The following is a 27,676-nucleotide window of genomic DNA, read 5'->3' as shown; positions in this document are numbered from 1 at the left end:
TGCTTGTAAGCAGGAGTCAGGGGGATAGAATTATGGTCAGAGTTGCCAAATGGAGGTCGAGGGAGAGCTTTGTATGCATCTCTGTGTGTGGAGTAAAGGTGGTCCAGAGATTTCTTCCCTCTGGTTGCACATTTAACATGCTGATAGAAACTTTGTAAATCGGATATAAGTTTCACTGCATTAAAGTTCCCGGCTACTAGGAGCACCGTCTCTGGGTGAGCGTTTTCTTGTTTGCTTATGGCGGAACACAGCTCATTCAATTCTGTCTTAGTTGCAGCCTCTGACTGTGGTGGTATGTAAACAGCTACGAAAAATACAGATGCAGACTCTCTAGGTAGGTAGTGTGGTCTACAGTTTATCATGAGATACTCTACCTCAGGCAAGCAATAGCTTGAGACATCCTTAGATATTGTACACCAGCTGTTATTTACAAAAATACATAGTCCACCGCCCCTTGTCTTACCAGACTCTGCTGTTCTATCCTGCCGGTGCAGTGTTTAACCAGCCAGCTGTATGTTGATAGTGTCATCGTTCAGCCACGTCTCCGCAAAGCATAAGATATTACAGTTTTAAATGTCCCGTTGGTAGTCAGGGTCTGTAGTGACCCCTCTACCACTGAGATGCAGTGCCTTAGACCACTGCACCATTTGGGAGCCCCATACCCGAGAGAATACTATAGACATCAAGAAAGCCAGTCAGTTGATTATTGACACGTTTTTCCAACACTTGATAAACAGGGCAAAATAGAAATTGGCCTACAACAGTTAGGGTCAGCTTGATCTCCCCTTTAAATAAAGGAAGCACCGTGGTTACCTTCCAAGTAATGGGAACCTCCCCAGAGAGGAGAGACAGGTTAAAAAGGTCAGAGATAGGCTTGGCGATTATAGGGGCAGCAACCTTAAAGAAGAAAGGGTCTAAACCATCTGAAGCAGATGTTTTTTTGCAGTCAAGTTTAAGGAGCTGCTTTAGCATCTCAGACCTGCAGGGAGAAACTTTGTAGCGTGGCAGTGTGAGGGAGGGAGGAGCATTTGGGATAGTCACATTATTAGAAGGGGTGGGAGATGAGGAAACGCTGAACGGGCAAGGAGGCATGGCAGAGTCAAATAGGAATCCTGACTTAATGAGGTGGTGACTAAAGAGCTCAGCCATGTGCTCCTTGTCAGTAACAACCACATCATCAACATTAAGAGACATGGGCAGCTGTGAGGAGGAAGATCTATCTCCAGGTCTGTTTTCCAGAACTTCTTGCAGTTATACCCACAGAAAGAGAACTGCTCCTTAAAGTAGCTAACTTTGGCCTTCCGGATACCCTGAGTGCACGTATTTCTAATTTGCCTGAACGAGATCCAGTCAGCCTGAGTATGCATGTGCTCAGCGATTTGCCAAATGGAATTCTTGACGTGAAGTAACTCTGCCAGATCACAGTCGAACCAGGGGCTGAACCTGTTTTTAATTCTCATTTTCTTTACAGGCGCGTATTTGTTAACGATAACACTGAAAATATCAAAAAAGAAGGTCCAAGCGTCTTCGACAGAGGGGACCGAGCTGATTATATACCAATTTACAGAGGCCAGATCATGAAGGAAGGCTTGCTCATTAAAGTTTTTTAGCAGGCGTCTATGACAAGTCAGGATCAACACACAGGTTGTTTGACTGAGCAGCCATTACGAACACAGGCTGTAAAACAGGGATCAGTAAGGTCATTACAGAAAACATCAGACTGATAAGTTATACAAGTAGATCTTATAGTATACTAACTTACAACCACAACGGCATTTCTGTTTATTCAACAGTTCAGGTTGATACTCGTGTAGATACATTGCCTTCAGAAAGTATTCACACCCCTTGACTTTTTCCACATTTTGTTGTGTTTCAAGGTGGGATTAAAAGAGATGTAAATTGTCATTTTTTTGTCAGCAATCTACACAAAATACTTTTTAATGTCATTTGACATTTGTAAGACAAAATATGAAAAATAAACCACTAATGTATCCTGATTACATACAGTGCCTTCAGAAAGTATTCATACCCCTCGACTTATTCCACATTTTGTTGTGTTACAGCCTGAATATAAAACATGTATACATTTTCTTTTTATCTCACCCAGCTACACACAATACCCCATAATGACAAAGAGAAAACGTGTTCTTAGACATTTTTGCAACTCTATTGAAAATGAAATACAGAAATATCTCATTTACATACGTATTCACACCCCTGAGTCAATACTTCAATACAGCGATTACAGCTGTGAGTCTTTCTGGGTAAGTCTCTAAGAGCTTTCCACACCTGGATTGTGCAAAATTTGCCCATTATTCTTTTCAAAATTCTTCAAGCTCTGTTGATCCTTGCTAGACAACCATTTTCTGGTCCTACTCCTACACTCAGGAACATTCAACGTCTTCTTGGTAAGCAACTCTAGTGTATATTTGACCTTGTATTTTAGGTAATTGTCCTTCTAAAAGGTGAATTAATCTCCCAGTGTCTGGTGGTAAGCAGACTAAACCTGTGCTTAGCTTCATTCCCTTTTTTTATCCTGAAAAACTCCCCAGTCCTTAACGATATGGAGAGTGGTACTCAGTAATGTGTTGTATTGGATTTGCCCCAACATAACACTTTGTATTCAGGATGTTTTGTTGTTGTTGCTGTATTACATTAGTGCCTTGTTGCAAACAGGATGCATGTTTGGGAATATTTTTTATTCTGTATAGGCTTCCTTCTTTTCACTCTGTCAATTAGGTTAATATTGTGGAGTAAATACAATATTGTTGATCCATCCTCAGTTGTCTCATATCACAGTTATTAAACCATGCAACTGTTTTAAAGTCACCATTGGCCTCATGGTGAAATCCCTGCACGATTTCCTTCCTCTCCGGCAACTGAGTTAGGAAGGATGCCTGTATCTTTGTTGTGACTGAGTATATTGATACACCATCCAAAGTGTAATTAATTTGTAATTCATTAAGTTCATCGTGCTCAATGGGATATTCAATGTTTACATTTTTTACCCATCTACCAATAGGTGCCCTTCTTTGCGAGGTAATGGAAACCTCCCTGGTCTTTGTGGTTGAATCTGTGTTTGAATTTCACTGCTCGTCTGAGGGACCTAACAGATAATTGTACATGTGGGGTACAAAGATGAGGTACAGAGGTAGGTTCTTAATTTGAGCCAGTTTCCTACAGCAGGAAAGTAATCCTGCAACAAACAGAAATGTGTTATTATGTGGATTATATCTTTTGTTAGGGCACCGAGTGAGTCCATGCAACTTATTATGTGACTTGTTAGGCACATTTTACTCCTGAACTTATTTAGGTTTGCCATAACAAAGGGGTTGAATACTTATTGACTACTTTGTCAGTATTTGAAAGAGGTTCATTTTGTCTGCAAGCATAGTTTACCATTGTGCTTTTTTTATACAATTAATTCCCAATTTCTTTCCAGGATCAATCACCATAATGAAAAGAAGCCTTGACAAGGAGTGATGTAACAACCTTCTCATGAATATGTCTTCCTTCTAGGCAAACAGTGACGCGCGCAGAGATTCAGTTGTTCATCCTGTCTTCGTCTAGGCAGAAAGAGGAAGAAAGTGACAGATGATAGGCAGCTTTTTATTAAAATAACAACAATGGAAAGAATGCTTAAACAGCCAAAGACGTACACCAGAAAAATATTTATAGAGTTGAATCCGCGACAGTCAGTGTCCTTGTGTTTGCAAGAAATGAGCCTTGGAGACACACAAAGGGCACGATGCCATTGGTTTGAAGTTTGACACTCGCTAATTTGTACTTCTACTACAAGCTATTCTACAAGCTATTATTTTACAAAATATTCTGCAATAAATGGGTGGGTGCAGTAGTAGAGAGTAGCAACACATGATTAAGAAAGTTGAAGGTAACACTGGATGCCTATAGCATACGTTTCATACTGTAGTCCTGTCCAGCTCTGTGATGGCTGTACTGTGACATAGTGCGTGTTGGTCTTGTTGGCCTCTAGGCAGCAACCTGCTGATCTGCTGCTGCCCTCTCTCAGCCCTCCTATCACTACACAGAAAGGTTCAATGTTGTTTTATGGCCCTGCTAAAACCATACTCACATCTGCTTCCTCTGCTCCCTTGCTCTTTCAAATCAGCCTCCTGTTTCACCTGTTACTACACAGACATAAACTAAATGCAAGTATGCACACAACTACACATGCATACGCATACATAGTCTTTTAACACCCATGCACTTAGTTCAGCTTCTATTCTATGAGAAGTTCCTATGTTTTTACCCTCTGTTCATGCGGTATGTTACTACCCTAATGAGAGGAGGTGTGTTTTTTTCCCCTTCACCTGAAATGAAAGTGTTTAGATGGTAAGAATAACTGGATAAACACTCTCCTGTCTGTCTCAATCATTATTTCCCCCTTGAGTGAGTTTAGAGTGGTCCTGTGGTTCTGGCGTTGGTTATGAACAGGGATAGCCTACTCTGCAGGACAGTCGTTTTTTGTTTTCTTTACTGGCACACTAGGTTCTACCCTCCCCAGCCGCCACACGTCCCAGCCTATCCCCATCTGTCTGTCTCCCAGTGGTCTCTCTCTCTCTCTCTGTGTCTCTCTCTTTCTCTCTCTCTCTCTCTCTGTCTCTGTCTCTCCCTATTCCTGGTTGTCACTTTGTTGATATGGGGATAAGAGCTCTCCACGTGAACTCACAGTCAACACACAATGATCAGCCTGTATGAAAGCAACTTGAGCTGCTGACGACAGACTGTCACAGAACAAGTTGGGCTAGCTAAATTAGGAGTTAGTAAAACAACAAAAGAGTTTATGTACAGTACTAGTTTTAGACCTTTCAAGTGTGTCCACTTTGCAAGAGGTATTTTCCATGTACATGTCCCAAAACCATTGTGTCAACAACTCCAAAAGAAAAACTCTCCAATGGAAAGTTAACTCATGTTTCTCCAGACTCTCACTATAACAATTCCTCGGATATAAGAATTCCTTGGCTCTAACAATTCCTTCAATTTGGAGCTTTTGAGATGTGATTTGGAAGCTGAGGAGAAACCTCCTGACTCTCCTGACCATTCCCTGTGTTATGTTCCCAGATCTACAACGAGATGATCCGGGACCTTCTCAACCCGTCCTCTGGATTCCTGGACCTGAGAGAGGACTCTAAAGGAGAGATCCAGGTGGCTGGCATCACAGAGGTCTCCACTATCAACGCCCGAGAGGTGAGAGGTCACACCTAGGAACACTTACTCCATGCTTTACAAGATCACACACTATACAGTTTATCAAATCCATACACAATCCATACATTATTCTGGGTTAAAAAACAACTCAATTTGGATAAATATTGGACAGAACACACGTTGGGTCATTTTGACCCAGCAAGTTGGGTCACTTAGTTGGGTTGTTGGGTTATTGAGCTATGACCCACCAGGTCAGATCAGAAGACTAGGGGCATGGCTTAGTAGGGGTGTGGCTTTCAAATAGTTATTTTTGTCCACCTGTGAGAGTACACTACATGACCAAAAGTATGCGAACACCTACTCGTCGAACATCTCATTCATTAACATGGAGTTGGTCCCCTTTTGCTGCTATAACAGCCTCCATGGTTCTGGTAAGTCTTTCCGCAAGATGTTGGAAGATTGCTGTGTAGGACTTGCTTCCATTCAGCCACAAGAACATTAGTGAAGTCGGGTGCTGCTTAGGTCTGGCTCGCAGTTGGCTTTCCAATTCCTCCCAAAGGTGTTCGATGGGGTTGAGGTCAGGGCTGTGCAGGCCAGTCAAGTTCTTTCACACTGATCTCGACAAACCATTTCTGTATGGACCTCACTTTGTGAATGGGTGCATTATCATACTGATACAGGAAAGGGCCTTCCCCAAACTGTTGCCACAAGGTTGGAAGCACAGAATCATCTAGATGTCATTGTATGCTGTAGTGTTAAGATTTCCTTTCACTGGAAACCATGAAACCCCCTGTCTGTCGGACTGCCAGATGGTGAAGCATGATTCATCACTCCAGAGAATGCTTTTCCTCTGCTCCAGAGTCCAATGGCAGTGAGCTTTACACCACTCCAGTCGATGCTTGGCATTGCGCATGGTGATCTTAGGCTTGTTTGCGGCTGCTCAGCCATGGAAACCCATTTCATGAAGCTCCAGACGAACAGTTCTTGTGCTGATGTTTTTTCCAGAAGCAGTTTGGAACTTGGTGGCGAGTGTTGCAACCGAGGACAGACAATATTTACGCGTTACAAGCTTCAGCACTTGGCAATACCGTTCTGTGAGCTTGTGTGTCCTACCACTTCGCAGCTGAGATGTTGTTGCTCCTAGACGTTTCCATTTCACAATAACAGCACTTACAGTTGACCGGGGCAGCTCTAGCAGGGCAGAAATTTTATGAACTGACTTGTTGGAAGGTGGCATCCTGTGACGGTGCTACAGTGAAAGTTACTGAGCTCTTCAGTAATGCCATTCTACTGCCAATGTTTGTCTATGGAGATTGCATGGCTGTGTGCTCGATGTTATGCACCTGTCAGCAACAAGTGTGGCTGAAATAGCCGAATCCACTAATTTGGAGGGCTGTCTACATACTTTTGTGTGTATATATAGTGTAGCTGTCATTCCGGTTCATGTTCTGTTCTATTATCATCACATGTTAAGGTTGAGCATGGACACTTTTGTAGCTTTGAGTATGAGTTCCTGTCGACTAGAGCCTATGTCTCTTTATTATAATATTTAAATAATACTGTTATTAAATGTTTGTTAAAATATGTCATGTGCAACAGTATTGAAGGAAAATAAAAATTTGCAGTGAACAAACTTACAAACAGGAATGACATTTACTCTCACGGGTGGCCAAATATAACCATCTGAGGCCTCCCGAGTGGCACAGCGGTCTAAGGCACTGCATCACTGTGTCACAGCCGGCCGTGATCTGGAGACCCAGCTTCGTCCAGGTTAGGGGAGTGTTTGGCCGGACGGGATTTCCTTGTCCCATTGAGCTCTAGCGACTCCTGGTGGCGGCCCGGGCGCCGGCAAGCTGACATCGGTCGCCAGCTGACAGTGTTTTCTCCAACCCATTGGTGCTGCTGGCTTCCAGATTAAGCGGGCAGTGTGTCAAGAAGCAGTGCAGCTTGGCAGGGTCGTGTTTTGGAGAATGCATGGCTCTCGACCTTCGCCTTTTCTGAGTCCGTAGGGACATTGCAGCGATGGGACAAGACTGTAACTACCAGTTGGATATCACGAAATTGGGGAGAAAAACGGGTAAAAGTGCCAAAAAATATATATATAAAAAATACTATCTGAAAGCCTGAATAGGCCACGCCTCCTAAAAATGACCAGATTAACCAAACATTGGTTTATTTACCCATCATTTGGGTTTTTATTCACTTTTATGCTGGGTCGACCCAGCAGCTGGATCTTTTTTAATGTAATCCATAGGTTATTTTCAGAAGGTGTGGTCTAGTTGGGGCATGGCTTTCCGATAGTTATTTTTGGGCATCCGTGAGAGTAAATGTCAAACCTGTTCATCATGTTAAGTTTGAACAATGCAAATAAATGTTTTTGCACATTACATATTTTTGTATACATTTTGTAATATTATTATTTAAATATTATGCCAAAGTGGAAACTATCCCAACATTGGGAGTTGAGGAACTACTCATGTAAGCCTCAATAACACTACAAAAGTGACAAAAGCTACACAAAATACCGTGTTCAACCTTAACATGTGATGACAATACAACAGAACAGATTAAGGGGAATGACATTTACTCTTAAGGGTGGCAAACAATAACTATCTGAAAGCCACGCCACTACTAAGCCACGCCTCCAGGCATCAAAGAAAACAACCATATAGTTGACTCTACTGGCTCTCAAAATAGCCCAACGTGTGTTCTGTCCATTATTTACCCAGCGCTGAGTTGTTTTTAACCCAGCCTTTTTTTCAGTGTACATAACACATCTATGAGCACGTTATAAAAATGACATTAGATCTACATAGAGCTACATAAAGTTTAATGACTGTGTTCCTGCCAGATCATGGAGCTGCTGATGAAGGGTAATAAGCAGCGTACCCAGGAGCCCACGGCAGCCAATCAGACATCGTCCCGGTCCCACGCCGTGTTGCAGGTGGCTGTCCGGCAGACGAGCCGCTGTCGAGACCTTCTACAGGAGGTCCGCTTCGCACGCCTCTTCATGATCGACCTTGCTGGCTCCGAACGAGCCTCACAGGTACAAAAGTATGTGTGCTTGTGTGTGTGTGCGTGCATGCGTGCGTGTGTGTGTGTGTGTGTGTGTGTGTGTGTGTGTGCATGCATTTGTCTGCTAACATGCCTGTTTCTGTGTCCTTCTTTCACCTCTTGTTATGGTCTGTTACTTGTGGGAGGGAGGGGGTCGGTTGAGTTGGTCTTCTCTTTCTGTTTGTCTCCTCTGGTCGTTTGACAGCCATGTTTTACAACAGTACATAGGAACACTGTTTTTTGTCACTTTATCAACCCCCTCCCCGCTATTAATCTCTCCTGGAGCGAACTGGAGAACCTATAAACCTTCAAGTCTGCGTTCCAAATGGCTCTCTGATCCCTATATTTGTTCTATCAACCATAGGGCCATAATCAAAAAGTAGTGCACTATGTTGGGAATAGGGGGCCATTTGTATGCAGCCCTGAAGTTTATAGGACACTTTAATAAAGGCCCTTCACAGTGTAAAGCACCATACATTTACATTCTAGACCATGATTTGCCCACCAATGAGGGAAAGAAGGGGTTAATGTCCCTATAGTTGGCACCGCTTATGTAATTCTTACCGTCTATCAACGTCTCCCTTATGTCAGGGTTAGAAATGATTACAAAATGGCTGATATAGTTGATATGGTGCTGTGACTTTACCATGACTTTTATAGCACAGTTTTATGGTGCTAGTTACTTTTGTTGAACAGATTGCAATTGGAGTAAAACCAATACTGCTAACAGAATGTCTGCATCCCAAATGGCACCCTAACCCTATTCCCTATAGTGCACTACTTTTGACCTATAGGCCCTGGTCAAAGAGTAGTGCACTATATAGGAAATAGGATGCCATTTGGGACGTAGTCAGTGTCTTCTGTGAACTAGTTGGGAACGTTTGACACAGTATATGACACAGAAGTATTAACTATTAACCTTTTTCACATTTACTTACTTTCATAATCCTCTTCATTCCTGGGGGAACATAGGGCATGTGCTAAAGTTTTCAAATGATAGCCGGCCTTTTCACATTTGTTATGCTTTTCATTTTTCCCATGAACACTGAATGCTTCCTATTAGCCGTTTGCTTCTCCAATTAGTTGCTGCAGCTTCCTGTAGACATCCTGATTAAGGCGAAGCGATTAACCAACACAGACATTGACATGTCATTCATGATGAATGTTGTTTGATTAGCATCCATATTAGACCAGCTCCTATACACCATGCGTCCCAAATGGCACCCTATTCCCTGTATTGTGTGCATTACTTTTGACCAGGGCCCATAGGGCTCTGATCAAAAGTAGTGTACTATACCCATGAGAAAAACATGCAATCATGCCTGAACGGAGAGAACACTTATTTACCATGGAAACCTTTAGAAAGGTTAACCAGCTAGGCTCTTCTATGGATGTATAACATAGCCTAAAGGCCACCAGTCTTTTTAGATATACTGTAGGAGAATAGAGGGGGGAGCTACCTACCTCTTTTGAAGGGATGTTTTCTCTTGAGTTAGAGAGTAAAAATGTACTGATAATGACAAAAAAATAAAGGAAACACCAACATAAAGTGTTTTAATAGGGCATTAGGCCACCACGAGTCACCAGATTAGATTCAATGAGATTTGGCATAATTGTTAGGTTAGATTACTCGTTGGTTATAACTGCATTGTCGGAACTAGAAGCACAAGCAATTCGCTACACTCGCATTAACATCTGCTAACCATGTGTATGTGACAAATCAAATTTGATTTGATTAGATTATACAAGTGTCTGGAACTCTATTGGAGGGATGCGACACCATTCTACCAACAAGAAATTACATAGTTTGGTGTTTTATTGATGGTGGTGAAAAACACGGTCTCAGGCACCACTCAAGAATCTCCCATAAGTGTTTAATTGGGTTGTGATCAGGTGACACACACACACTTTAAACCCCTGTGCTCTTTTGAGACACCTCTTTCAAAGTCACTGAGATCTCGTCTTCTAGCCATGGTAGCCAAAATAATGGGCAACAGGGCATTTGTATACATGACCTTAAGCATAATGGGATGTTAATTGCTTTATTAACTCAGGAAAAACAACTGTCTGGAAACACCTGCTTTCAATATACTTTGTATCCCTAGTTTACTTAAGTGTTTTCTTTATTTTGGCAGTTGCCTATAAGTAGAAAGACTGGTACCACTTTCTATAAAGCACATACACTACCGTTCAAAAGTTTGGGGTAAACTTAGAAATGTCCTTGTTTTTGAAAGAAAAGCATTTTTTTAGTCCATTAAAATAACATTAAATTGATCAGAAATACAGTGTAGACATTGTTAAATGTTGTAAATGATTATTGTAGCTGGAAACGCCAGATTTTTTATGGAATATCTACATAGGCGTACAGAGGCCCATTATCAGCAACCATCACTCTTGTGTTCCAATGGCACGTTGTGTTAGCTAATACAAGTTTATCATTATAAAAGGCTAATTGATCTTTAGAAAACCTTTTGTAATTATGTAAGCACAGCTGAAAACTGTTGTTCTGATTAAAGAAGCAATAAAACTGTCCTTCTTTAGACTAGTTGAGTATCTGGAGCATCAGCATTTGTGGGTTCGATTACAGGTTCAAAATGGCCAGAAATAAAGACCTTTCTTCTGATACGTGTCAGTCTATTCTTGTTCTGAGAAATGAAGGCTGTTCCATGCGAGAAATTGCAAAGAAACTGAAAATCTCATACAACGCTGTGTACTACTCCCTTCACAGAACAGCACAAACTGTCTCTAACCAGAATAGAAAGAGGAGTGGGAGGCCCTCGGTGCACAACTGAGCAAGATGACAAGTACATTAGAGTGTCTAGTTTGAGAAACAGACGCCTCACAAGTCCTCAACTGGCAGCTTCATTAAATAGTACCCGCAAAACATCAGTCTCAACGTCAACAGAGAAGAGACGACTCCGGGATACTGGCCTTCTAGGCAGAGTTCCTCTGTCCAGTGTCTGTGTTAATTTGCCCATCTTAATATTTTCTTTTTATTGGCCAGTCTGAGATGTCTTTTTCTTTGCAACTCTGCCTAGAAGGCCAGCATCCTGGAGTCGCCTCTTCACTGTTGACATTGAGACTAGTGTTTTGCAGGTACTATTTAATGAAGCTGCAGGTTGAGGACTTGTGAGGCTTCTGTTTCTCAAGTTCTTTGTTTCTGGCCATTTTGAACCTGTAATCGAACCCACAAACGCTGATGCTCCAGATACTCAACTAGTCTAAAGAAGGCCAGTTGTATTGCTGTGCTAACATAATTGCAAAAGGGTTTTCTAATGATCAATTAGCCTTTTAAAATGATAAACTTGTATTAGCTAACACAATGTGCCATTGAAACACAGGAGTGATGGTTGCTGATAATGGGCCTCTGTACGCCGATGTAGATATTTCCATAAATAAATCTGCCGTTTCCAGCTACAATAGTCATTTACAACATTAACCATCTCTACACTGTATTTGTGATCAATTTTATGTTATTTTTAATGCACAAAAAAATTTGCTTTTCTTTCAAAAACAATGACATTTCCTAAGTGACCCCAAACTTTTGAAAGGTAGTGTACATAATAACATCCTTTATAATGCATTATAATACACTTATATTGTGTTATGACACTGACAGTGTCCATCGTAACTCATAAGCGGTTATAAAACATAGATTTTTTTATACTGGAGACTTCCAATGTCACAGCAGGCAGAGAGAAAAATAAGGTTAGACCGCCCTCTGCTGGTTAACTGTGACAGTATCCGTCTTGGCCTGCAACTCAGAGACAATGGCCGCATGCTCAAGATCAACTACATTGCTGTCAATGACTGCAGTGCAGACAGACTGACTGATTTACGTACAAATCACCTTGCACCTGAAATAACCACTATTTTTATTATTTGTAGATCAGTCAATTTGATCAGCAAAATTGATCCTCTGGAACATGAGGCCAGATATTAAACCTGCTCCCTCTCTCCCAGACGCAGAACAGAGGTCAGGGGTTAAACCTGCTCCCTCTCTGCCAGACACAGAACAGAGGTCAGAGGTTAAACCTGCTCCCTCTCTCTCTCCCAGACACAGAACAGAGGTCAGTGATTAAACCTGCTCCATCTCTCTCCCAGACACAAAACAGAGGTCAGAGGTTAAAAGAAGGGGCCCACATCAACCGCTCCCTCCTGGCTCTGGGTAACTGCATCAACGCCCTGAGTGAGAAACACGGCAACAAATACATTAACTACAGGGACAGCAAGCTGACGCGCCTGCTCAAGGTACAGTACGGCAAGCTGTCTAAGACAAACTGACCTGACTTGCCACGTGCTTTATGAATACAATACAATACACTACACTACGATGCCATACCATATGAAACAATACAATACATAACAGTACAGTACAATGCAACTTTTTGCTGCATTTTTTTCATCATTCAGATTATTCCACTTGCACTCATTCACTTCCTGTTCTTATGTGTTTGATTTACAGGATTCGTTGGGCGGCAACAGTCGCACGGTGATGATAGCCCACATTAGCCCCGCCTCCCTGGCCTTCGAGGAGTCTCGCAACACACTTAGCTATGCCGACCGTGCCAAAAGTATCCGCACACGGGTGACTTAATACACAACACAATGCACGTCCTTCCCTCCATCACTGAGGTGTGGGACAACTGAAGTTTTTCTCCTATCTTTCAATTTTCAAATCAATCAACCAATCAAAAAGCCATTTTTAATTAAACACAGTTATCACAAAGTGATTTAGAGTAAACCAGCGTATACCCCCACACCCCCCCCCCCCCCCCTATTGTTAATCAAAACAAAATCATCAGTACACCATGTTATTACACAGTTAGAACACAGTTATTACACAGTTATAACACAGTTATTACACTGTTATAACACAGTTCTCTCTCCAGGTAAAGAGGAACCTGCTGAATGTGTCCTACCACATTGCTCAGTACACCAACATCATCTCTGACCTGCGCAGCGAGATCCAGCGGCTCAAAAAGAAGATCGCTGATCAGGCTGGACGTCAGCTCAACCTTGACCGAGCTGACATCCGCCATGTCCAGGGTAATGACCTTACCTTGACCTCTAATTGTTCCCTCGCCTCCTCACTGTGTGTGTGTGTGTGTGTGTGTGTGTGTGTGTTGGTTGGTTCTTCTATCTTTGTGGGGACCTAAAATCCCCAAAGTCCCCACAAGGATAATAAGACAAGGAAAAGGGTTAGGTTTAGGGTTAGAGCTAGTGTAAGGGGTTAGGGTTAGGATTTAGGGTTTGGGTTAAGGTTAGGTATGGGGAAAATAGGATTTTGAATGGAAATACATTTTAAGTCCCCACTATGGAGATTCATTTTAGGTCCCCACTAAGGAGATTCATTTTAGATCGCCACTATGGAGATTAATTTTAGGTCCCCACTATGGAGATTAATTTTAGGTCCCCACTATGGAGATTAATTTTAGGTCCCCACTATGGAGATTAATTTTAGGTCCCCACTATGGAAATTAGTTTTAGGTCCCCACTATGGAGATTAATTTTAGGTCCCCACTATGGAGATTAATTTTAGGTCCCCACTATGGAAATTAGTTTTAGGTCCCCACTATGGAAATTAGTTTTAGGTCCCCACTAAGGAGATTAATTTTAGGTCCCCACTATGGAAATTAGTTTTAGGTCCCCACTATGGAGATTAATTTTAGGTCCCCACTATGGAGATTAGTTTTAGGTCCCCACTATGGAAATTAGTTTTAGGTCCCCACTAAGGAGATTAATTTTAGGTCCCCACTATGGAAATTAGTTTTAGGTCCCCACTATGGAAATTAGTTTTAGGTCCCCACTAAGGAGATTAATTTTAGGTCCCCACTATGGAAATTAGTTTTAGGTCCCCACTATGGAGATTAGTTTTAGGTCCCCACTATGGAGATTAATTTTAGGTCCCCACTAAGGAGATTCATTTTAGGTCCCCACTAAGGAGATTCATTTTAGGTCCCCACTAAGGAGATTAATTTTGGGTCCCCACTAAGGAGATTAATTTTAGGTCCCCACTATGGAAATTTATTTTAGGTCCCCACTATGGAGATTAATTTTAGGTCCCCACTATGGAAATTAGTTTTAGGTCCCCACTATGGAAATTAGTTTTAGGTCCCCACTATGGAGATTAATTGTAGGTCCCCACGAGGATAGAAGAACAAAACGTGTGTGTGTGTGCCTCCAACAGACAATAACACTTCTCTCCTCCACTGCCACCAACACAGCGGAGGTGCAGGCCCACAGCACGCAGGCGAGCCGGGCAGAGATGGACCAGCTGAGGGAACAGCTCCTAGAGGCCTTCAGGAGCCAGATGGAGATCAGGAGGAGCCTGATGGAGCTGGACAACAGCAACATGGAGATCCAGATGGACACCTCCAAACACCTGCTCACCATCGCAGAGTATGTGTCTTAGGATGCGTCTCAAATGGCACTCTATTCCCTATATAGTGCACTACTTATGTCCAGCGCCCATAGGGCTCTATATAGGGAATAGGGTACCATTTGTGACCTACAATAATCTCATACCACTGCCTCTATACCTGTAGCCTTTACCTGTAGCAGTTAAATGGCTGTGATAGATAACATAAGTGTGTCTCAACCCCTGTTGTTTGTGCCCTCCTGTAGTTGGGAGCAGGAGCGGAGTCGTCGTCGCAGGAAGTGGCGCGCGGAGAGGAGGAAGGAGAGCTTCAGTAAGGAGGAGAGTGAGAAGGACTCTGACTGCCCTGAGTCTCCCCCAGACAGCACTGAGACCCAGGAAGTAGCCATGGCCAGAGAGAATCTGGTCACTCTCATGGCTGAACAAAAGAAGATACGCAAACAGAAGGTAGGTTACTGTAGTCCCCCGTTCTCACCTCTAGAGGGAACAACAAAATCACACACACATCTTAGGCCAGAGTTTTCCAAACTTGGTCCAGGGGTTCCCTGTCGGTGCAGGTTTTGGGGTTTTGCCCTAGCATTACACAGCTGGTTCAAATAATCATAGTTTGATGATGAGTTGGTTATTTTAATCAGCTGTGTAGTGCTGGGGCAAAAAAAACTCAAAGTGAACCCACGGGGGCCACAGGATGGAGTTTGGGAAACCCTGTCTTAGGCTACCCAGCTTCAAATCAAATCTGGTAGCGTACACATATTTTGCAGATGTTATCGCAGGTACAGCGAAATGCTTATGTTTCTAGCCCCAACAGTGCAGTAATACCTAACAATACAAAACATTACACTCAAATCCTAAAAATAAAGGAATATAGAAATATAGAGCAAAGTTAGTCTAGAATATAAATCTATATATCATGGTGTGTATAAACATTATATGAATAGAAAATGTGTGTTCAGCAGTATTTATATAGTATGTCCATGACTACAATACAGGGTATACATATAAAGTGGGTAAAACAGTATGTAAACATGATTAAAATGACCCGTGTTCAATGATTATGTACATAGGGCAGCTGTCTCTAAGGTGCAGGGTTGAGTACCGGGTGGTAGCAGGCTAATAAGTGACTAAAGTTCAGGACAGGATACTGGGAGGAGTCTAGCTAGTGGTGACTATTAAAAAGTCTGATGGCCTGGAGATAGAAACTGTTTTAATGTAGACTCAGCTTAAAGGTAGACTCTGTGAAATGACGTTGCCACGAGCAGCACCCGCAGATATTGAGATGAGTGAGATGCAAGACTTCTCTCTCACAAAGTCAAACACAGTTTCTGCGCATGTGCATGGGTTCGCTTCACGCTGTTAAGAGCGTGGTGTAGCCCCTGGACTTAAACAGCGGAGAAGTAGAGCTTCAACGCTCTTAGTTGTTACAAAAACGTAGCCACTATGCTGTTTACTTTCTGCATCTATGTCATATTGCTGAGTCTACCTTGTGAACTAGACAACAGAGCTCGTAGTCCTAAAAAAAGGAAATGAGTTAGCCATGCATGGCTCATTGGTCCATGTATAAAACCTGAAAATTAGGTCTGAGGTTAACACAGGCTTAGGAGATCGCATGCATTTAGTTCTATTTTTTATTTATTTTTACCTTTATTTAACTAGGCAAGTGTCAGTATCTCCCTAGGAGAGGTGGGTGTGGAGTCAGGCGCAGGAGAGCAAGAATATCCCAGAAGGGCGTTTATTTACTGTCCACCAACACAACAGGTACAGGCCCACAAACGTAGCCACAAGAACACAGGAACGCAGTCTAGTAACCCAAACGGAGGAAACAATCCTCTGGGCGTAACAGTCCCGTGAAAATACACTTGCTTAACAGTAAAAAAAAAACGCAGCCCAAACCAACGACAGTAATACAAACAAAAATGTATTTCTCTAAGATTAATGAAAAATAATATTATAGCACTAATATTACAGCTGTGAGTCTGATTTGGTGAGTTTCAGAAGAAGCTTTGCACTCCGGTTTTTTATTCTTCAAGCTCTATCAAGGTTTTGGAAATCATGGCTAGACAGGAATTTTCAAGTCTCTCCGCAGATTCTCAATCAGATTTAAGTCAAAACTCAGGAACAGTCACTGTCTTCTTGGTAAACAACTCCAGTGCAGATTTGACTTTGAGTTATAGGTTATTGTCCTGCTGAAATGTGAATTCCCCACCCAGTGTCTGGTGTAAGACTGAGCAGACTGAAGGTCCCCACAAACAAAAAAAAACTCTAGACCACCTTTACTCCACACACAGACTCATTCAAAGCTCTCCCTCACCCTCCATTTGGCAAATCTGACCATAAACCATAAGCAGGTTTTCCTCTAGGATTTTGCCTGTGCTTTGCTCCATCCCATTTCTTTTCATCCTGAAAAGCTCCCCAGTCTTTGCTGATGTCAAGCATACCCATAACATGATGCAGCCACCAACATACCATACTTGAAAATAAGGAGGCAGTTACTCAGTGATGTGTGCTGTTGGATTTGCCCCAAACATAAGGCATTGCATTTAGGCCAAATAGTGTATTCCTTTGGTACATTTTTATTCTTCTTTTCACTCTGTCATTTAGGTCATTATTTTGGAGTCACTACAATGTTGTTGATCCGTCCTCAGTTTTCTCCAGTCAAAGCCATTGAACTCTGTAGCTGTTTTAAAATCCCCATTGGCCTCATGGTGACATCCCTGAGCAGTTTCCTTCCTGTCCTGCAGCTCCGTTCAGAAGGACGTCTGCATCTTTGATGTGTCTGGCTAGTTTAATACATCGTCCAGAACATAATTATTAACTTGACCATGCTTAAAGATACAGAATATTCAATGTCTGATTTGTTATTGTTACTCATCTATCAATCACTGCCCTTTTTTATGAGGCTTTCAAAAAGCTCTGTGGTCTTTGTAGTTGAATCTGTTCTTGAAATTCAATACTTGACTGAGGGACCTTATAGATGTTGTATGTATGGGGGACAGAGGAAGTTGTAGTCATTAAAAAGTCATGCCAATCCCTACTATTTCACAAAGAGTGAGTCCATATATCTTATGTGATTTGTTGGGCAATATTTGACTTCTGAACTCATTTGGGTTTGCCTAAACAAAGGGGGTGAATACTTATGCAATGACAATATTTTTATTTTAAAATGTTTATTAATTTGTAAAAGATTTGTTGAATTATCTTTTCAATTCAATATATTTCAATCCCACTTTGTAACACAACAAAATGTGAAAAAGGTTCAAGAGGGTGTAGACTTTCAATAGGGAAAGGAGAAACCTAGGCAGCTGCACAGCTCTGAATGCATTCAACCAAAATGTGTCTACCGCATTTAACCCAATCCCTCTGAATCAGAGAGGCTGCCTTAATTGAAATCATTGGCACCCGGGAGCAATTGTTGGGGGTTAACTTGGGCAGAATGACCGATTTTTCCACCTTGCGGGCTCAGGGAATCAAACTAGTGACCTTTCGGTTACTGGCCCAATGCTCTGAACCGCTATGCTACCTGCCACCCACAGGCACTGTAGGATCAGTCAGTTAACGTGACCTTCATGAATTATGAAGCCTTTATTCACTTTATGTGCTTGTTTTCATTACATAAATGCTTCAAAATAGCTGAACAATACAGATAAGATCTCCTAAACCTGTGTTTATCATTTACTTTATTTTTGGTGTTTATCCAAAAAATGCATACATTTCCCCATAGGCTTTGACCAACGATCCATGGCGGAGTTAGCATCCGTTAGTGCTTACTAAAAGCAGCCATTACTATTGCTCTCTATTGTACAGTACAGAGGTGGCCGGTGGTAGGAGATATTGGAGGACGGACTCATTGTCATGGCTGGATTGTAATGAATAGAACGGTATTAAGCACATGGTTTACAATGGTTTATTCCATGTAATCTACTTCCACCAGCCTCCCCTTGTACAGTAGACCCACGTGTACCATGATGAGAACCTACTATGGTGAGGATTCCATTAAGCCCTGCCTGCTGTTTGTCCTCATGTCCTGTAGGCATCGCTAGAGAGCCACTTTGTGGAGCTGCGCGAGCGGGCCAGGCGCCTGGAAGAGCTGCTCCCTCGCAGGGTGAGCTGCGAGGAGCAGAGGGAGGTGCTGGGCCTCCTCTGTAAGGTCCACGAGCTGGAGATCGAGAACGCTAAGATGCAGTCCCACGCCCTGCTCAAAGACAACGTGATCCGACAGAAGAACTTTGTGGTGCAGCGTTTCGAGCAGCACCGCCACCTCTGTGACGAGATCATCCAGCAGCAGAGACAGTTCATTAACGGTGTGTCCAAACAACACCGTAAACCAACACTACTTCATTTGTTTTACTACAGTGGCTATAGACTTCAGACTTCTGTATTTTTGAAGAGGAGATCTAGAAGTCACTATCCAGGGTCTACATTTTAGTGATCTTGCAAACGCAGTGAGATTGATTGAATGTGTAACATTTAAATGTTGTGTATGTAAGTGTTGTGTAGGGAAGAGTATTAGTACTAAGTAAAGAGAAAAAATAAATTAACAGCTACGGGATGGTACTTCAAAAAATATTTTGAGAATAAAGTCTAAATACAATTTTGTGAATAAAGTGGCAATATTTATACAATAAAGGAGCAATATTTTGACAATAAACTTGAAATTAAATTTAGAGAATAAAGTCGAAGTTATATTTCCAGATTAAAGTAGGGGTTTGATTAACTGCTTGTTTCCTTTGGCTCACTGTTGCTGTGCACATCACCGTGGAATGCCTGCAGTTAGATGACCTGATAAAACTATACTTTAGAATTGGCTTTGGTAAAAAGGAAATCCTTTCTCTTTTAAGACATAACCATATTATTATAAGTAGGCCTATTAGGACCTGGAAGAGGTGGTGCCACAGATTCTTTTCAGAAGGATGAACCACACGGGCTCTGATGAGGTATTTTATCTGTCTGTGTGATTACATACATAGGTAGAGACAGGTGTGTGTGGCAGCAGCATCTAAAACACTCGTTCAAACAGGCGTCACACACACACACGGTATCCCCAAAGCAATACCATTCTAACTGCCATGGTGCGTGGTCAGACTGCAAAGAGACATCAGTCCCTGATGCACGCAACGCTACAATGTTATCCTCAAACCCCTGCGTCTGCCAACATCGTGCATAGTATATTTTTTAGGGAGTAACAGCTAGGCCAGCAGCCTATATGTCGAAAGGTTAACTTACAAATTTGTGCGTAATCGATGGTGTTTTATGGATGCTACACTTCCAATGAAGTATCCTCATAGGCCTATGCCAGCCAGTTTATTATCTTGTGAAAGTAGGTCACGGATTGCATGAACTAGGATTGCGCGTCCCTGTCGGGCTCAAGGGCTGCCCCCAAACCCCAGTTCTCTTCGCATTCAGTGACAGTGGCAAGAACTTCTTTTGTTCGTTAGTGCTCACCATTGCCGTTATAAGAGTGTATGCCTTTAGTCTGAAATTGTGTGTGTGTGTGTGTGTGTCTGTGTGTGTGTGTGTGTGTGTGTGTGTGTGTGTGTGTGTGTGTGTGTGTGTGTGTGTGTGTGTGTGTGTGTGTGTGTGTGTGTGTGTGTGTGTGTGTGTGCAAGTTATTAGATCATTAGATTGATGGCCATTTGTTTGTTTTGCTGCTACTTTTTACCGCCCAAACACACACACACCTGCATACACACACAACCCGCCCCTCTCTACCTATGTCTGTAACCACAGTTCATCCTTCTGAAAATAATCTGTGGCACAACCTTATCCAGGTCCTAATACTTATAATAATATGGTTACTACATTGTATGTATTAAAAGTGCAAGGATTTCCTTCTTACTAAAGCCAATTCTAAAGTATAGTTTCCCCATGTCATCTAACTCAGACATTTCAACAGTGTAGTGCACATCAACAGGGAGGGAGACATGTACTTAACCAAATCTCCTACGTTAATCTTGAAATATACAGTGCCTTGCGAAAGTATTCGGCCCCCTTGAACTTTGCGACCTTTTGCCACATTTCAGGCTTCAAACATTAAGATATAAAACTGTATTTTTTTGTGAAGAATCAACAACAAGTGGGACACAATCATGAAGTGGAACGACATTTATTGGATATTTCAAACTTTTTTAACAAATCAAAAACTGAAAAATTGGGCGTGCAAAATGATTCAGCCCCTTTACTTTCAGTGCAGCAAACTCTCTCCAGAAGTTCAGTGAGGATCTCTGAATGATCCAATGTTGACCTAAATGTCTAATGATGATAAATACAATCCACCTGTGTGTAATCAAGTCTCCGTATAAATGCACCTGCACTGTGATAGTCTCAGAGGTCCGTTAAAAGCGCAGAGAGCATCATGAAGAACGAGGAACACACCAGGCAGGTCCGAGATACTGTTGTGAAGAAGTTTAAAGCCGGATTTGGATACAAAAAGATTTCCCAAGCATTAAACATCCCAAGGAGCACTGTGCAAGCGATAATATTGAAATGGAAGGAGTATCAGACCACTGCAAATCTACCAAGATCTGGCCGTCCCTCTAAACTTTTAGCTCATACAAGGAGAAGACTGATCAGAGATGCAACCAAGAGGCCCATGATCACTCTGGATGAACTGCAGAGATCTACAGCTGAGGTGGGAGACTCTGTCCATAGGACAACAATCAGTCGTATATTGCACAAATCTGGCCTTTATGGAAGAGTGGCAAGAAAGCCATTTCTTAAAGATATCCATAAAAAGTGTTGTTTAAAGTTTGCCACAAGCCACCTGGGAGACACACCAAACATGTGGAAGAAGGTGCTCTGGTCAGATGAAACCAAAATTGAACTTTTTGGCAACAATGCAAAATGTTATGTCTGGCGTAAAAGCAACACAGCTGAACCATCCCCACTGTCAAACATGGTGGTGGCAGCATCATGGTTTGGGCCTGCTTTTCTTCAGCAGGGACAGGGAAGATGGATGGAGCCAAATACAGGACCATTCTGGAAGAATGAGAAAAAAAAGACCTGAGACTGGGACGGAGATTTGTCTTCCAACAAGACAATGATCCAAAACATAAAGCAAAATCTACAATGGAATGGTTCAAAAATAAACATATCCAGGTGTTAGAATGGCCAAGTCAAAGTCCAGACCTGAATCCAATCGAGAATCTGTGGAAAAAACTGAAAACTGCTGTTCACAAATGCTCTCCATCCAACCTCACTGAGCTCGAGCTGTTTTGCAAGGAGTAATGGGAAAACATTTCAGTCTCTCGATGTGCAAAACTGATAGAGACATACCCCAAGCGACTTACAGCTGTAATCGCAGCAAAAGGTGGCGCTACAAAGTATTAACTTAAGGGGGCTGAATAATTTTGCACGCCCAATTTTTCAGTTTTTGATTTGTTAAAAAAGTTTGAAATATCCAATAAATGTCGTTCCACTTCATGATTGTGTCCCACTTGTTGTTGATTCTTCACAAACATACAGTTTTATATCTTTATGTTTGAAGCCTGAAATGTGGCAAAAGGTCGCAAAGTTCAAGGCACTGTGACTGTGACTTTATTCAAAAGATGTTGGCTTTATTCTCATGATTACATGTCAAATTTATTCTCAAAATATTGCCACTTTAAATACTATTGTGCAAAAAATAATAATCCAACTACCACCACCTGTCTCTGTTTATTTCTGTTTTCTCTTTACTTGGCCGAAATACTCTACCGTAGTTGTATGTTTAGTGTTGTAGTATGACTACTCTAACACGGTTGATGTTGTGTTGTAGTGTGACTAGTATTCTAACCTGTGGTGTGTTGCTGCAGACCACAGCCTTCTGGTGCCCCCCCACCTTCAGGAGCTGTATGGGATGTACATGAGAGAGCTGGACGAGAGGAACCTGGACAGAGCCATGGCCCTGGACAAGGTCACTGGATGCACACTCAAGGTAGGCAACAGATACACACACACACACACCACACACATGCACACACACACATGAACAGCCCTGGACAAGATCACTGGACTCAGATAGAGAACGGGATTAAGATTGAAATCGAGATCACACACAATTATAATATACCTCTACCATTTGCTGTCTCCAGGAGGCCTCCCTGCCCAAGATCAGCCTACCCAGCCGAGGTCGTGGCCTGCTGCAGGACGTGGACTCAGACCAGGAGAGCGTTCGCACCATGGGCTCAGAGACCAGGCATGGCAGGGCCAAGGCCCGCAGACACACCCTGCCACCTATCCTACCTGAAGCTGAAGGGTAAGAGGACAGAGGGATTTGGAGGACGGGAGAGACGGTGGTGGTTGGTTTAGGAAGAAGAAACACTTTAGTCTGTATCTCCACCTTCTATAGAAGGACATTCGTCTAACTGACTTTTTCTCTCTCTGTCGTTCTTTCTCTCTCTCTCGCTCTCTATCTATATTTCTCCTTCCCCCTACCTCCTTCCTGCTCCCTCTCACAGAGACAACAACCGGGTGTTTAAGAGCATTCCCCATGCCAGACAGATTAAACATTCTGCTGTGATGACCCCTCCTCCCATCCACATCAACGGCCAGGGGAACAGAGAGGTGAGAACCCCGTACCATCCACACTGTGATATATACTAGGGCCGATACAGCTGTTGCCATTACACCTGAAGTGTGGAGACTCCATAGTAATGGAGGCTACAGCCATATCAGGGCAACATTTCTACCAGGTTTCATATGTATATACTCCCCTCTGAGAGTGTGAGTATAATGCCACATGTCCCCTCTCCTCTGTCCTCTACAGCTGCAGCCATTGGCTCCAGAGACCACTCTGAGCTACTGCCACCTCAGCCACAGTGTCAGCAGTCACCTGGACTCCTCCCCTGAGAGCAGCGAGACGGGCCAGGATGTCCCCCTCACACGCAAGGGTAAGCGACCCCCAATGGCTACAGCAGACAGGAGTGTTACGGAATAGGGAGTACTTTGGGTACAGATATAGGATCTTAATTTGAGCCAGTTTGCTACAGCGGTCAGTTTGCTACAACAGGTCATATGAATTATTATGTGACTATAATTAATTGACATTTTTGTAGAGATTGATACATTTGTCGTAAAGGAAAATCAAGTCTGAAATTTCAAAGTGGAAATTACAAACTTTAGAAGCCTTTTTAAACCTTAAATACACTACAAGTTTTATATTTTCTGCATTGCAGGAAAGTACTCATGCAACAGTGTGATCAAATTAAGATCCTACATCTGTAGTTGTGGGCACAGACCACAAACTGATCGAATACAGAATATAGCCATTATATAATCTAGGGACGATTGGGGAGAATAACGTTTATATTTTAATATCTTCAGGATGCTGGTGTACTAGATGCGTCCGTAGTAGAACCTCTGTCTCGATTTCCTACTAATCAAATGTCTCCCTTGATTCAACAGAGAGGCAGCAGATCCTCAAAGGGATCCACAACATCGCAGTGAAGGCTGCTTGCCGCCGCTCCAAAGCCCTGGAAGTGGACGCCCTGAGGCTGCCCCCTCCTCCCTCCCCCCTGGACCCCAAGAAGCACAAGAGCAGCCTGTCTCTGAGTGAGGCGCCCCCTAGGGGCCTGGCCCTGCTTCGCGGCCGGCAGCCCAGCCCCGAGCTCCGCCACGCCACCTCAGATGAGAACCTATCCAGCAGCACAGGGGAGGGGCCTGGTTCCCAGGGCACCTGGACACGCACACGCAACCGCCAGCCTGCCCCCAAGAACCCAAACCCCACCCTGCGTGAGCAGGACTTCGAGGCTCGCCGCCGGAAGAGACGCTCCCGCTCATTCGAGGTCACAGGTCAAGCAGTAAGTAGCATGTTCATTATCTAGCTCCCTGAGAAGGATTTTATTATTCAGTAATGTATGTTAGTAGAGTCATCAGCAGCTGTTGATTGATTGATTGATTTATTGATTGATTGATTTATTGATTGATTGACATAAAAGTCTATATAGATATATAAAGAGAGGAAAGTATAAAGTCTACATAGACATATAAATATATAAAGAGAGGAAAGTATAAAGTCTAGACATATAAAGGGGCTCCAACCGCAGACAATGTTACAGTACATAGCCTACATGATATCAGCCCTAACACACTTCTCAATCCCTCCCCCTGCTCAGCTGTCTCAGTCTAAGACCATGGCAGCCCAACGTGTCCGCCCACTGGACAGCACTTCAGACCCCCACCTCCACATCAACGGCCAGCCCCAGGCCCCCCTGCAACGCCCACAGCACAGGGGGGTCCCTCCTCTCACCAAGATCCGGCTTCCCCACAACAACCACCAAACAGGTCCGCCTCCCTTTTCCTACACCTCTAGATTAAAAAATACTAAATATTGCTGCAAAAATCCATGGCGGGGTTCAAGGCCTATGGCACCCACAGCACCAGTATCAGGACAAATTGGATGAATTGCCCTTGGATATTGGCTTATCTCCTTACTGTGTAGCTAATGAAATATATCGACATACTGTACTGTTCGTAAACAGGGCTCTAATGCTTTTTACAGGCCCCATCACAGAGTCCTCCCCAGTCCATCTGAGCAACCTGAAGCGTGCGTCCCAGCTGCGCCAGCCCCAGCCCCTACTCTACGTCACCACCACGGGCACCGGAGGCCAGCGCACCCGCAGGCACTGAGGGCCTACTAGCCTGCCACTCTAGGGTCATGTTCATTAGGGCATGGAATGGAAAACATTTAGCAGTGTTTGTTGCCTAATGGACACGACCCAGGGTTTTCTTACACAGGACCCCCCAACACCAGCACTCCTTGTGCTGATTACATAGAGAGACACTAATGGATGGATTAGAGAGACACTAACTGATGGATGATGCCCCTAGACAAGAGGATTGAATACCTCACCATCACAGTCTCCAAAGATGACTCTTCTGTCTGTGAGTGAGTCCAAAATGGCACCCAAGTGGCCCTGGTCAAAAGTAGTGCACTATATTGGGGAATAGGTTGCCATTTCAGACACACTGTGACTGTTTTTCCTTGCTCCTCGTTTCCCTCGTTTCCACTGCTCAAGTGTTTCTGTGACCGTCCAGTGGCCCACCACTGACCACTACTATGGCTCTGTACACACTCGGGTTGTACAAATGATTTGGCACAAGAATTTTACTCCGTAAAAATAATTACACAAGCGTTGTGGACTCACCGCACAATAGTTGTGTACACATTTTTTGTGCAGACAAACTATGTTGTATCACAAAAATATCAGTTGTATCACAACCAATGTGTCATATGCGTCAGTTGTAGAACCTGAGTGGTAATGGCCTATGCTGTAAAGCAGACAGTACTAATTGTTGCGCAACAATAGACTAGTAGACTACATCATACTGCTTTGATGACACTAAATGCTTATTATCATGATAATGTGCTGATGAAGCCTCAATGTTACATCAAGCTAATGAATGAATTGATTTTTAAGAAATGTTAACTAATGTAATTTATAGACAGTCAGGCAGCTGTTTTTGGGTCAATCCAACCTTGTTGCTTTGAAGTTAAATTACAAATAACATTATTTAGAGGATGGAGAAAACAGCTAGCCTGGTCCCAGATCTGTGCTCTTGCCATCTTAATCACTATCATTGTGATGCCAAATGTTTGGCATCACAATGAGTGACAGAGAGTTGGCATGATAACACAAACAGACTGGCACTCAGGATAGAAAACTGGACCCAGTACATCAACATTCTCTGAGTGTAGATTTGACATATGAACAACAATAATATTATTATTATCATTCACTACTACATAGAGCTGTAATCCAGGTATAATCTCAATCTCAGTTATCAAAAGCACATAATGAGATCAGAGAAACGTGACCTTCTGGATGATTACTGTGCACTTTTGTATTCAGCTTGATGTACAGTCTATACATTCACATTGTGTGCTTCCCAAATGGCACCTTATTCCATATATGGTCTTTGGTCAAAAATAGTGCACTAAATAGGGAATAGGGTGCTATTTTGGACAGTCATTGAAACAGCCCACGGTCTATGCCTTTTTCTTATCACCTACCCAGACATGATTTGATCCTGTGTTAGATGTGCTTATTATCATGATAATGTGCTGATGAAGCCTCAATGTTACATCAAGCTAATGAATGTGGCACTTCAAAACGCATTCCCAACTGTGGATGGTTGTTGTTTTTTATTCCCATTTTGCGGCTGCCTTTTCTTGTTATTATCCAAATTACAGTCTTTGTCATTGTTTTCATATTTAAATTTTTTTCTATTTGTTTTGTAAAAAAAAAAAACATTTTATAACTAAATAAATTCCAGTAAAAACCTAAAGATGTTTGTGATGTGATTAATGTCACTGTATGTAAGCGTTCTGGGGAAGTCTACCCTAGGTACAGATCTAGGATCAGCTTCCCTTTCCCCAATCACAACCTTAATCATTAGTAGGGAACACTGATCCAATATCAGTGTCTAGGGCAACTTCACCCCACACCGTATGTAAGCGCTGCAGTTCACTTCCTCAACAGTAGATAGAGTAACAGGAATGAAACAGGGTGATCAAAAACGTCTGCAGTACTACCAAACGACCACTATATGCTCCTCCTGTCCTTTCATGTCCTATGACAACTTCAGTACACAATGTTCCAGCAAAGGTCTTTGTGCTGATGTGTGATCAAAACAACTCTTTCCCCAATTGTATACTGAACAAAAATATAAACGCAACGTGCAATAATTTTATGATTATACTGAGTTACAGTTCATATGAAAATCAGTCAATTGGCCATAATCTATGGATTTCACATGACTGTGTATGGGCTCCGCCATGGGGGAGCCCACATGGGAGCCAGGCACAGCCAATCGGAATGAGTTTTTCCCCACAAAAGGGCTTCATTACTGACAGAAATACTCCTCAGTTTCATCAGCTGTCCGAGTGGATGGTCTCAGACAGTCCCGCAGGTGAAGAAGCCAGATGTGGAGGTCCTGGGCTGGCGTGGTTATACTTCATCTGCGGTTCTGAGGCCAATAAGACGAACTGACAAATTCTCTAAAACGACGGAGGTGGCTTATGGTAGAGAAATTAACATTCAATTATCTGGCAACAGCTCTGGTGGGCGTTCCTGCGGACAGCATGCCAATTACACGCTC

At 42.8% G+C, this 27,676-nt stretch overlaps 1 protein-coding gene across 1 annotated transcript in view; it reads left to right on the top strand.

Annotated features, from left to right (window-relative positions):
• LOC110499235 (kinesin-like protein KIF19) overlaps positions 1-26,863 on the top strand; it is a 91,050-nt gene extending 64,187 nt beyond the window's left edge. Inside the window, exons 5-19 of the mRNA XM_036956061.2 lie at positions 5,083-5,208; positions 8,021-8,215; positions 12,328-12,474; positions 12,689-12,811; positions 13,116-13,272; positions 14,451-14,625; positions 14,851-15,049; positions 18,630-18,900; positions 22,390-22,511; positions 22,669-22,832; positions 23,035-23,140; positions 23,343-23,466; positions 23,981-24,375; positions 24,691-24,859; positions 25,077-26,863. Coding sequence (XP_036811956.2) covers positions 5,083-5,208; positions 8,021-8,215; positions 12,328-12,474; positions 12,689-12,811; positions 13,116-13,272; positions 14,451-14,625; positions 14,851-15,049; positions 18,630-18,900; positions 22,390-22,511; positions 22,669-22,832; positions 23,035-23,140; positions 23,343-23,466; positions 23,981-24,375; positions 24,691-24,859; positions 25,077-25,204 — 2,601 coding nt within the window. The 3' untranslated portion in view covers positions 25,205-26,863. The remainder of the gene's footprint in view (positions 1-5,082; positions 5,209-8,020; positions 8,216-12,327; positions 12,475-12,688; positions 12,812-13,115; positions 13,273-14,450; positions 14,626-14,850; positions 15,050-18,629; positions 18,901-22,389; positions 22,512-22,668; positions 22,833-23,034; positions 23,141-23,342; positions 23,467-23,980; positions 24,376-24,690; positions 24,860-25,076) is intronic.
• Positions 26,864-27,676: the final 813 nt, after the last annotated feature.

This window comes from Oncorhynchus mykiss, chromosome 20 (genome assembly GCF_057628025.1).
Source record: "Oncorhynchus mykiss isolate SJ-2025 chromosome 20, ASM5762802v1, whole genome shotgun sequence".
In the NCBI taxonomy this organism is placed as follows: Eukaryota; Metazoa; Chordata; class Actinopteri; order Salmoniformes; family Salmonidae; genus Oncorhynchus; species Oncorhynchus mykiss.
Note: the sequence above shows the minus strand (reverse complement) of the source record. Positions and strands in the feature narration are given on the sequence as shown.